Consider the following 12,980-nt stretch of genomic DNA (forward strand, 5'->3'; position numbering starts at 1 on the left):
CTCTGTCAGGCTAATCCTCGAGAGACTCTTTGGATGTTCAGAACAAAGATGTTGTTTCTGGCTTCTTTCAGGGGAAACCTCATCCAGGAAGTAAAGATTCAGATATCAAACAACGACGCAGATCTGGCAATAATTCCTGGTGACATGCCCAGTGCTGCATATCCAATGCCATGGATGCAATACGAAGGAAGAATTACATTAGGCTTACAAATAAAGACAATAGCGACAATTAAAAAAGTAGTGATACCATGGACTGCTGGCTTAGATATCTAAAAACAGGGCTGTGGAGATAAAAACTTAAGCAAACAATTTCTTTTTGTTTGTTCCTCCTTGTATTACTAAAATACAATCAATAACTAGCATAAATTTAGAATTTTTTTCACACAGGTCTTAAGGTACTTTTATATCAGTAGCAATCTGTAATTTTAATCAGTCACAATATGCTACAAGAGTAAATTTTTTTTGAGGAACCTCTTAAAAATGGGGGTTGCCTTAAGTTAGATAAATACTGTACATTAAAAATCTGAGTGGGTCATACTTGGAGAACAGGGTAGTATAAGAAAGTTATTTTTCCTTGTCTTGTTTGGTCTCTCATGGAATGGAATTAAACACCCACTATTGTCTCCAAAGTGACAAACCGTCAAGCTGGTACAGGCCATGTTATTGATCGTCATTCCAGAACAATTTACATAGTGCAGGCTAATGTTTTACATGTAAGTCTTATAACTAGAATTCCTCCACTAATGTGTGACTTACCCAAGCTCATAGTTACACATTGCAACAACTTGCCAGGATGCTAATGTATTTTAGCACCACTGAAAGAAAATGTACTAGTTGCTAAAACAGAACTAGAGAAGGGTCAAACTTCCCAAAGGAGCTCAAAGGGAAACATTTTATCTAAATGTGGTTAACATAATTCACCCAAGAATTGAAAGAAATGCTGGGACATTTTTGTATTAGAGATTAATGACTGCTCTTCCATCAAATTCCTTAAAAACATACATGATGTAAAAAGAAAGTAAACTCATACATTGGGACACAAACAAGATATAAATGAGTTAGATTATTTGATACACTAAAACCCAACTGACGCAATCATATTTAAACAGTTACCAGATTTAACGAGTGCTTTGCAATAGTCCCAGTGAAATTACAGTGGCAATATGACATTTTTTGATGAACACTACTTTCAAAAGAATTTCACTTTTAAGGTGTAAACATAAAACAATTTGCGAATTAAAACCAATTTTTGAGAAAATTTGAAATATGGCCACTGCCCTTAATACTATTCTTATATAATGAGCAGCTATAATTGATAAATAATAAAGTTGAACTCCATTCTATCAAATTCACTGACAACACTTCACTAGAACCCATGGATTTATCAGCACAACTGACTGAAGCCTTTTATACACCTGCTTTACATACTGCATTTGTAATTAAAATACCAATTTCTTAATGGAACAAGGAAAACTTTTCAAGAAAGTCTTTCAAATACTGGAAGACAGATTGGTGTCAAGTTGATCTATGGATCAGATGAATTGATTTAATATTTATTTTTGGTAAGTAGCAACTTCTATCGAAATTTCCACTTCACCATGTGACTCAATATGGTCTCCTCTGACATCCCAGGTATATTCTCGAAATCCAAACATGCCAAATCATGTTCGTTTTACTTCATTATAAAATGGTTGTTAGAATTTGCAACAATAAAAAAATAGTTTTTTCTTATTTTTGAATGCTGCTGCTGTTGGCCGTGATTTTTATTTTATTGATCTTGTATATAATATGTTTTAAGAGAATTCCTATTATCAAGTGTGTTTTAGTGCAGTGTAATGGGTTAAATGTTGTCTTGCCATGCTGCCCACCTCTAGAATGTGCAAAGATGCGAAAATTTATCAGTACCGATGCTTCTTGATCTAAAGATACCACATTTTAAAAATTCTTCATTTGCCAGTATCTGTAGGACAGCAGCCATAGCTAACAATGTAGTTATACGTTTTCACTGCAGTTAATTTTCTAGAAAGATGCACCAGCTTACACATACATAAAATAAAATTTAAAAACCACACTTTAACTCTGAAACCTCCTGGCCGATTAAAACTGTGTGCTGGACCGAGACTCGAACTCGAGACCTTTGCCTTTCGCGGGCAAGTGGAAGTTAGGAGACGAGGTACTGGGAGAAGTAAAGCTGTGAGGACGGGGCGTGAGTCGTGCTTGGGTAGCTCAGTTGGTAGAGCACTTGCCTGCAAAAGGCAAAGGTCCCAAGTTCGAGTCTCAGTCCGCCACACAGTTTTAATCTGCCAGGAAGTTTCATATCAACGCACACTCCGCTGCAAAGTGAAAATCTCATTCCACACTTGAATTTTGTTTTCAATATCTTATTTCACTGTTTATTAAAATGTTAAATTGTAGCTAAAGGATCCTTTTTGGGGGAAAAAAGGCTTTTGGGGGGGGGGGGGGGGGGTGAACATTCATAATTGAAAGTTACACCACCAGCCCAAAATTTTCAGTTTTGACAAAAATGAGAAATTACAATTCAAGCATTTTTAAAAAACCAGGACTTTTTAAGATGCTATCTCATAATTTACTTACCTTATGACTCAAATGTCTGTAGAATCTTTTTACAAAATTACTTAGTTTAGGTACTAGAAAAAAATGCTCTTATTACTGACAAACAGTAGCAACAAACAGCCAAAGATAACCTAATCTCTAAGGATTGTTAATATCTGAAGGAAACCATTTGCCAAATAAAGCATTTAGTTGTTGAATGGCACACACGATGGAGGGAAAAGCTTTATAGTTTTGGGAATAAATCCTCTGTTGAGCTACAGTACAAACATATACACAAAAAAATGCCTGCCTCAAGAATTACAATTTACAGACTATGTACACATTCACTGCTACCTGGAATGCAGTGAGTCGACATCTGTACTCCTTACAGAAGGATTCAAAGACACCAAGACGTTTTAGCAGGTAAGGACTGCTTCACACGATATCTCACAACTATCCAGATACATGTTAGTGGACTCTGTGATGGTCTTGTGAAGGAACAGCCTGAAATAAATTAGTGTGGTGATAGCAGTGAGGACGACAATTCACCTCTTGTTGTGATTTTGGAAACACTAAAGATGTTTAGCAGCTATTTTTCCTCAGTCCTTGAATTAGTATCAACCAACTGGAGTGACAATTATGCAGTATGTTGAAAGGAAGAAGGGCAAACTATTATTTTCCTCAACTTATGCTCTCCTTTCATCCAGTGTCATTACTTGCACAAAAATAACAATTTGAATAGTCTTCTTTCTTGGTCTCAAGATGATATTTGGTAATTGAAAAGAAAAACCTACTGAATCATGCCAAGTTAAATTTTAGTTTCCAACACAAATGTTACTGCAATTATAGAAAGCTTAAATGAGTTAAAAACATTCCACTTCTTCAGATTCTGGTTAATCCTAAGCAAAACTATTTAATGGAAAATTTTTTGGGTTCTCACAGATTTGCAAGAAAGGTTTTCCTGTATACCTCAACTGACTCTCTCAGAACACTACATTTACGTTGAACACCTCTGCATATCATATCATATCATATAAAAATCAAACTTATCACACATGATATGGTTTTGGAAATTTATTGCTGTTAAAACAAACTGTTACAGAGAAAAGTGTGATAACAGTTTCATTACATACAGAGTACCAAGTGTATGGCAGCATATCACTTAATTGTCTTTCTCAAATATGCACTAAAATTTATATAGAACTGTGAAAAAGACTTAAAAATAAATGACACAAATATTATTCCTAAATTATACAAAACACTGCCCAATATACACTCGTGCCACAATTTATGTGGCTGCACAATTTTGATTGAGGCACAACAGCAATATCATAAAAAGCATGTACATTTTAGTCTGTGACACAAACTGACTGAATGAAACAATAATAATACACAATTTGAACTATTTCACATGATACTGATTTCTAGTTTGGGCTATTACAATCTGCAGACATATCTTCAGTAGCAATGGTACAATCATAACGGCTTAGAAAATTCTCTTATTACCAAATACAAGTGCACAGAATATTAGTATACCATGCAGTAGCAGTATGCCATCGAAAGAGAGAAACAATCTCCCCACAACGAAAAAAGCAGCTGCACGGAAACCGCTATTATATACATACACACAAACACACGCACACTCACACAGACCAAAGTTAATGCTGCTGAACTGCGGATTTACTGTCAGTCTGGTTTCGCAGGAATGAGAAAATAGTATCAGCAAAACTGCTGCAACATTCCCCAGCCCACAGGGCCAGGGTGGTGATGAGAAAGAATGTTTAATCAGTTATAATTTTGGTAAATCTATAACACCACTTGAGCACAAAAAGCTCACCTGACAATGCTTGGAAATATACTCTGATAAACCACATTCCACTCTATCACACATCAGCAAATAAAATAAAAGAGAGAGGGCATATACTTTACAAACAATTCCATGTAATAACAAAAAAAACATTCTGAAAGGTGCACGGAGTACTTGGAAGAAATTACAATTTTCATATCAGCTACTGCAGAAACAGAGGAGAGGACTGGCGGGAAGTTGACAAAGCCGCATCCTAGTCAGACCCTGCCGCCTGCGGGTCATCTTCACTCGGCAGATAAGCAAACTTGTTTGATGCCGTGAAGCTCTGAAAGACGTCACAAAATAGACACACATAAGCAATACACAGCAGTTACTGGAGAAAAATGAATGAGATGGTGTTTATGCTACTGAATTTTATTAGTTAAGAGAAACACAGGCAAAAACAAAAGGATTGGGTTCATGAGAGAGAGTAACTGGATCAGATGAAGGAAGACCAGTATTAACAATAGGTATATTTTGTAGAGTTGCAAAAAAGTAACCACGATTATACAAGAAATGACTGTACCTATCAAATGTGACTTGCTAGACAGTAATGCAAAACTTACTTTTGTATGACACTTTAGGTGTCATAAGCACACCATGAAAATATATTCTTTAACATGCTTCCCAGACTGTGCAATACTACTTCAACTGTCTCACATGACAATTTTGTTTTGAAACAATATTTGCTTCTAACTTTCAAATCAATAATTAACCAAATGATCACTGTACACTGTTTATGCAGCAAAACTTTAACAAACGGTCATCATCCACACTACTGTTTGTTTTGTTCAATCCTTTCTCACTTCTAATTCTGCAAATTAGTATTGGAGTGTAGTGTGGATACATTTTACTTTCTTTACGTAAATGGTGCATTCACAGATGGAGTGCAAACAGTCTGATTTTCAATTTCCATCGGAGTGATATGGAGGTGGCTGAAGATTCTCTAAATTTCACAATTAAATCCTGGACCTGAAGTTCTTTTGCAGTGATTTTCGAAAGGTAAATCATCTTTCATCGTGTACGGGCACAGTTTGTTACCTTACCTGAGATCTTTAACCTATATGTACCTCAGCTGTCTAACCAACTTAACACTGTCATGTTCCTGTTTGTCAATCCTGATACAGATTCCATACTCCTGAGAATTATTTCAACATGGACTACATTTGTACATTCCTTGGAGTGCACATTATATTTCTCCACATTAAGATTTACTTGCCAATCTTTCATTTATGTTGGTGTTTTGTTCAGCTCACACTGGATGTTGACCCCTTACCAAATAACCCTTCATCATAGATATCTGGGCCATTTGCATAAAGACAGATTTATACTTAATACTATAATTACTTTACAATCATGTTTCATCCCATTCTCATTCCTAACAGTAACGTTAATAGCCTTCTCTTCTTGAGACACTATCCTTTTTCAGATTACATTTTAGGCCGGTTGCATGTAATCACAAACTTATCATTCATATTCTGTATTGTATTTGAAAACTGAAGTTTCACTACCAGTGACACTCCATAAATCAAAGGCCACCTTCAACCTGCCTCAAAACATTCACACACACACACACACACACACACACACACACACACAACACACACACACTTCCTCCTCCTGTCCTTTCACTAATGATATTTTGCACTTGCCTGTTTGTGTGGTTTCCCCGTCTTTCCATTTTCTCATAATTCCAAAAAAACTATGAAACGAAACTTAACAAGTTGCTTAAAACTATTGTGTCATTTTCAGCACATGCTAGACAATAATTACACTGTTGAGTACCCTGACAGCTTATGGAATGTCAACTTGTCATGGAAACAGAGTACAGCCCCACATGGAAACCTACAGTGCCATTCTCACTGTTATTTATATCTTCTTACATGAAAATTTGTCATATTTGCATTGACGGCAGAACAGCACGGATTAAAATCAATGTTTTAACTTCTTCCCGACTAAAGCACACCATGAAGATATATTCTTTAACATGCTTCCCAGACGTCACTGTAACCACAGGCAGTAGACAACTGTTCGTAACACTTCACTTCACACAATCAATCAATCTGTGTTCATACCACTAACAGTACCCTAACTTACAAAAACATCACATGTTACAGCTGTCCAGACACTGTATCACAATCATTCTCATTATTAGCAAATATGTCAGGAAACAAGTCCGCTTAAGTGTCGTACATTTGGAAAAAGCTACCCATTATTATGTTTTGACTGACTCTTGACTCCATTAAAAAATCAAAATGTGTAAAGATTAAAACTTTTAGTACAAAGAGAACTCACCGGTGTCTCTTCCTCGTGGTATTTGGGCATTCGCGCACTTTCTTCCTGGCTGCTATCTCTGTCCCTGCTACGTACCGGTACCCTGAAAACAAAGTTGTGCGTGTTTATATACAGAGTACACAATTCTGTTAAACATTAACATGAATGCCACATAAATATAACTAACGCCACCATGTTCCATTAGAAAAATGCCAATGAAAAACACCACCAAAAACAGTTTTTCACTGCTAGAAAGTTTAGCACATGCAGCGAAACCCTGCTTTTACACTTTTCAAGGGTCATTACAACAATGAAGGAAAATGTAAAATGTGGGAAATAACATTTAGGTGGTGAAAGTTATGTATACGGCCCCCCTTTGATTTTTGCACGTTATCTACAGTGTATTATGTAATTGACATCAGGGACATTTTTATTATTTACAAACAGTTAAAATTTTGTAATATGTTATGCACTGATGTAACCTGAACTGATAACTGCCTGGGAAGTAGAAATGTGTGACTTAATTTCATACATCGTAATCTATGTATTTGGAAAGCCTGTAACTAGCACCTGTGGGATAATGAAACACTGCACTAGTTATATATTTTTTCTTATTTAGCATGATGTGTTTCAAGAATTCATCCTTATTGTCAAATCCACATATTTATGTAAGTATTTTGTGTGGTGTTTGCATATGTGCTGCTGTTCTGCATCTCTTGCACTGTAGTCATCTTTTTGAAATTATGAAGTACTGTATCTCCTCCATTAGGCAGGAAAGCGCACTTATTTTTATCTTCAAAGTTACTGATGGCACAGATGTACTCGGTAAATTGAACTGATTATCAACAGTGCATTTTCATACTGTGTTAAATAATATGCTCAACTCCTAACGGCTGCAACAGCCTAGTTCTGCATTGTTAACAACTCCTTTATTATTGTAATTGAGATTGATAAAACACATTCTATATTCCAATTGGTAATTTAACACAGTATGTGCTAGTGGCTGTTTCAGTTCAGACTGAAGTACCAAAAGAATACAGGTCTTTTTAAGTCCACACCCAAGAACAGAAATTTCTTTGCTCTTCTTCCAAATGACGACTTTCTCTGTGATTTGGCACAGGTAGGCGCTGTTTGGAAGGCACAAACAGACAAGCTGCAATTTCAAAATGAAATACCTCAGAAACTAATGTCAATATATGAGTGCTACATAGGTATTGTTTATTGGGAAAACTGTACAAATTTTATACTGAAGTATTGAAATAGTTCGAAAAGTACCCAAGAGATCGTGCTGTACACTGTGCAGCTCTTACAGTATCAAAATGCGCAATTAAGCTCTTCCTATACAAGCAGTCTTTGCCGTCACATAAAAATCTGTTCAAAACGTCCACCTCTTGCAGTATTGAGGTCGTGCACACAATGAAATTTGCCATCAAATCCTGTAGTGTCTCTACGGAAATTGTTCCAGATGCCACACACATCACCAATTTCATCTCATCCAGTGTGGTGGGATGGTTCGGGTAACAGTGTCTTAGTAACTAGGAGTCAGATTGAGCAAATATGGAGGCCAATCCATCCCCGCACCAATAAATTTGCAATAATCAAATGCAATTACTCTATTCCCAAAGTATTCACCAAGAATGCAAAACACCTGCTTGGTTTGTTGTGGTCTGGCCCCATCTTGCATGAACCATTTTTAACAAAGCAGGTGTATTCCTTCCATCTTTTATGTTTTCCTTCTCTCCAAAATTATTTTTTCATGAATATTTTTAATATGATACTTTATATGGAATGAACACAGAGCCTAAAATCTCAAATACTGACTCAGGGTGTATCCAAACTAACTTTATTATCCTCTTGTTATTTAAGATTCGTTAATGGTACTAGTTTACCCACGAAACTATGCTAATTGAAAACTTCATTATCATTGTTCACATGAAAACATGTATTCCATTACTAACTTCCTGACATGGTAGATAAAAAAGGTATGTAAATAATGACAGCATTTATACAGCTAATGACAAAAACACGTTAGCAATATTTTCACTCATTCAGTTTCAGAGTAATTAGGTTCTTCAGTAAAAACTTTGTTACTGAAACAGAATTCCATATTTAGGCGAACTAACCAGCATAGTTCAGCAGAAATTATTATCCTACCTTAAAATCCCCATAAAAACAAATCATCTTCCATTATTTAATCACTCAAAACCATAAATCTTTAGTGGCAATTTGTGTAAACTTAGTCAAAAAAACTACCACTAAAGCTACATCCAATTATTGTAAATCTATATAAGAAACATTCTGGAAGACATTTTAGTTCAGTTCGCTATGAGTTTGAAGGGATCGTCATCTGGGTCTGCCAATAAGGGAAATGTACTGCAGACAAGTTAGTGCAAATAATAAATTTACCACGCTTTATCTAAATTTCATGTTCAGAAGTTCATTTAGTAATTTAGAGACTGTTTTAACGAATGACTGTAGACTTAATTATTTTCATCTATACAATAGTTAATGAAAGTGGACTATGAAAGTGTTACTGCCACTGGTTACTTAATGTGCACATGATTTTCGTATTCCTGTAACTGTCAGACTTCAAGGACAGTTGTTTAAGAACTTTAGTCAGTGACTGTGACAGATATTTGTTTGCAACGTGTGAACTTAAGTGTCACTTCAGTGCTACATTACTGCACTATTAATCACACGATATGACATTAATTGAGTGTTGTGTGTGGCTAGCTGCTTATCTGTGCATAAAGTACACAGAATGGAATGGAATGTAACAATACGAGAGAAGGAAAGTTGTTACTCACCATATAGTGGAGATGCTGAGTCGCGATAGGCACAATAAAAAGATTCACACAATCATAGCTTTCGGCCATTAAGGCCTTCGCCAACAGTAGACACACACACACACACAAACGCGTGCACAGGCAGGCACGCACACACACACACACACACACACACACACACACACACACACACCTGCAGTCTCAGAGTTGAAACTAGTTGCTCTCAGACTGCAGCCGTGTGTGGAAGTTGCGCCTGTTTGTTTGTTTGTGTGTGTGTGTGTGTGTGTGTGTGTTTGTGTGTGTGTGTGTGTGTGTGTGTTTGTGTGTACTGTTGACAAAGGCCTTAATGGCCAAAAGCTATGATTGTGTGAATCTCTGCTGTATGGTGAGTAGCAACTTTCCTTCTCTCGTATTGTTACATAAATTACACAGATGAGACACACTACAGGTACATTTGAACAACACAAAAGGGTTATGGAGATGCTTTGAGAACTAAAATGGAAAGCCCCGGAGGGACAGTAATGTTCTTTTCGAGGAACGCTATTCAGAAAATTTTGAAAACTTACATTTGAAGCTGGCTACAAAACAATCCTATTGCAACAACACACATTTTGCATAAGGACCACGAAGATAAAATATGAGAAATTAGGGCCCCACACGGAGGCATATAGACAATCATTTTCCCCTCACTCTATCTGTGAGTGGAACAGGAAGAAACGATCAGTAGTGGTATAGGGCACCCTCCACTGTGCACCATACGGTGTCTTGCAGAATATGTACATAGATGTAGATCAAGAAATGGCCATAAACAGTGATTCATTCAATATCTAAGTACAACCAAAGTGTTTGAACTGTAAATCTGGTGTAGACTACTTTGTTGCCAACAGGCTATTTTCAACCACTAACTTTTTAGTCAGATTCGATGGAGATGCAGTTACCAAGGGCACATTTGTATAGACAATGGTTACACCACACTCACTTGTGCATGGGCAATCCTCAAATGCTAGTGGCAGAAAAGCTGTTCTAAAATTGCAACATAATGTTCACTAGTGATTGTTTCTTGCATGGAGGGGGGGGGGACCACGAACCATTAATGCCTCTGCTGCATACCACAGCCCAAACAATAAGTTTGGGAGAATATAGTGGCTTTGAATCTCACAAATATGGATTTTTGGAACTCTGAAAATGCCAGTTTTGTTTACTCATGACTCATTCAGTTGGAAGTCTGCTTCATTTGGGAATCAGACACAGCCAACATCAAATCCCCGATTATCAATCATGATGAGAATCTGGTTGCTTGTGGTATTCCAGTACCATAAAAACACATTCACTGGAATACATAATTTCCAGCACTTCCTTCAGTATGTTAATCACCTTACATGTTTCAACAGTGGAACTAATACCTCTGAGATGGCACTACCTATTGCAATCTGTTGGCAGCTTTTCGAACTTCAGTATACAATTCTTACAGCTTTCACAAAAAAACGTACCATTTGTTGCACTCATCTACTAGGCCATTCAACACCAAGTGGTTGGATTTTGGAGAAAGTTCCTGCATGAACATCATGGATTATACTAAATTTTTAAAAGAAGTTTTTTAAGTTCTTTGACACTTCATCATCATCATCATCATCATCATCACCTTCAATAATACTTTCTCTAGAGAGTACTAAAAATGTAGAATGTAATTAAACATGAGAATACTAAAAATGTAGAATGTAATAAAACATGAGAATACTAAAAATGTAGAATGTAATAAAACATGAGAATACTAAAAATGTAGAATGTAATAAAACATGAGAATACTAAAAATGTAGAATGTAATAAAACATGAGAATACTAAAAATGTAGAATGTAATAAAACATGAGAATACTAAAAATGTAGAATGTAATAAAATATGAGAATACTAAAAATGTAGAATGTAATAAAATATGTTGGATTTGGACCAGTGGAATATGGTCGTATTTTAAATGCATTTCATCTTGTCACTATTTTTAAGGGATTTATATGTTTACATTTCGCAGCCGAATCTAATTTTTTACATAATTTACAACGTGGAATTTTTAATGAAAACAGTTTAAAAGAGATCATAGGACACTTTATGTAAATGTGGCTAAAAACAGCAATTTCTGGAGTTTTTATGAAAATCGTCAACTTTGCCCCTTACTTGCAAACCATAGGAAAGCAGTTGGAGAATTAAATTATACATTCTAAAACTTTATATTGGTTAATTTACTACATTCAAAGTTTCAGGTTTATTCTGCAATTACTTCCGGATATATAAGAGACTAACATTAATTACTTTTGGATACATTATGAGAGTGGCAGTGAACAATGTCTTATAAATATTTACTATTAAAAACAGTGTTGATCACGGTTTATTTATCGAGGTGACCTGTTTCGACCGGGCACCTTGATAAATAAACCGTGATCAAGACTGTTTATTAGCGAAAGTAAAACTTTACCACTGCTCACTGGGGATATGTGTGAATGTTCACACCAAATTTCAGCAATATATGATTGTCATGCAGAACCTAATAACATGGAAAATCCTAACCGTTTTTAGATACTTAAACTTAAAAGGAACTCCTTTACTGGACACCCTATAACATTTAAATTTTTTAAACATATATAAGGGACGGCATCTACTGACTTGCAGATGAACATTCAGTTACACTACATTTTGAGCAGCTGGTAATACTAGTAGCTAATGTGATTTTCTTAATCTGTTATGCTTGCTTATGTGCGGCTCATTGTTCAGTTTCAAGCGAGTGGTTGGCCACTATTCTCAATTTTGTTTGTGGTTTGCACACACAAATTACTATTACATTAATATTTCAAAATTTTACTTGCAAAAGCCTGATAAATCAGTAGGGGTGTATGGATTTTATTTTGAAGGGGTGGATACAGGATGGAAGCTGAGGAGGGCAGTGGTACTGAATGGTGGAGAAACTCATACAGCAAACATCACAAATGCAGCAATATTTCAACACGATGAGACTCCTCTGACTTACCTCTCCTGCTCCCGAGAAGGAGATCGCATTTCAGTCCGTCCTCGAGGAGGAATGTAGGCTCCGTCACTGCGAGGGACGGGGGTCGAACCTCCCGTTCTGGGTCTTTCGTCACGGTCATCTGTAAGACAGAGTGTAAACTACAGAAGCAAATAATACTGGTGGACTGCACACTGTTCATCAACTCACTTTTCTGAAGTTTGATGAGAGCATAAAAAAGCTGGCATGCTTTCAGTCTTAAGCTAATGAAAGGAATGTCTAAACTGAATCTTAAAGACTCTTAAGAATTAAAAAGATAATTCCAAAAGCAATATTTAAAAGTTTACTTTAAGACATTCTGAACAAAATGGTGTTGCCACCAAGTTTTCAAAGAGCATACTGGATTTAAGTAGGTTCAGTACATAATTTTACTCTGCTTCTTTGATATTATTTTTAAAGTCTCAACAAAGAATCCAACTAAAAAATGAAAGAAAGTGATCACAAGAGCAAATTATTGATCTAAGTCATAT

At 36.0% G+C, this 12,980-nt stretch overlaps 1 protein-coding gene across 2 annotated transcripts in view; it reads right to left on the reverse strand.

The window, feature by feature from the left end:
* Positions 1 to 3,612: 3,612 nt before the first annotated feature.
* Positions 3,613 to 12,980, reverse strand: part of LOC126428438 (eukaryotic translation initiation factor 4B-like) — a 47,160-nt gene continuing 37,792 nt past the window's right edge. For both annotated transcript variants that reach the window (XM_050090363.1, XM_050090364.1), the window contains exons 8-10: positions 12,475 to 12,592; positions 6,695 to 6,776; positions 3,613 to 4,685 (exon numbers count right to left, since the gene is read on the reverse strand). In XM_050090363.1, coding sequence (XP_049946320.1) covers positions 4,614 to 4,685; positions 6,695 to 6,776; positions 12,475 to 12,592 — 272 coding nt within the window. In that variant the 3' untranslated portion in view covers positions 3,613 to 4,613. The remainder of the gene's footprint in view (positions 4,686 to 6,694; positions 6,777 to 12,474; positions 12,593 to 12,980) is intronic.

Source organism: Schistocerca serialis, chromosome 12 (genome assembly GCF_023864345.2).
Source record: "Schistocerca serialis cubense isolate TAMUIC-IGC-003099 chromosome 12, iqSchSeri2.2, whole genome shotgun sequence".
NCBI lineage: Eukaryota > Metazoa > Arthropoda > Insecta > Orthoptera > Acrididae > Schistocerca > Schistocerca serialis.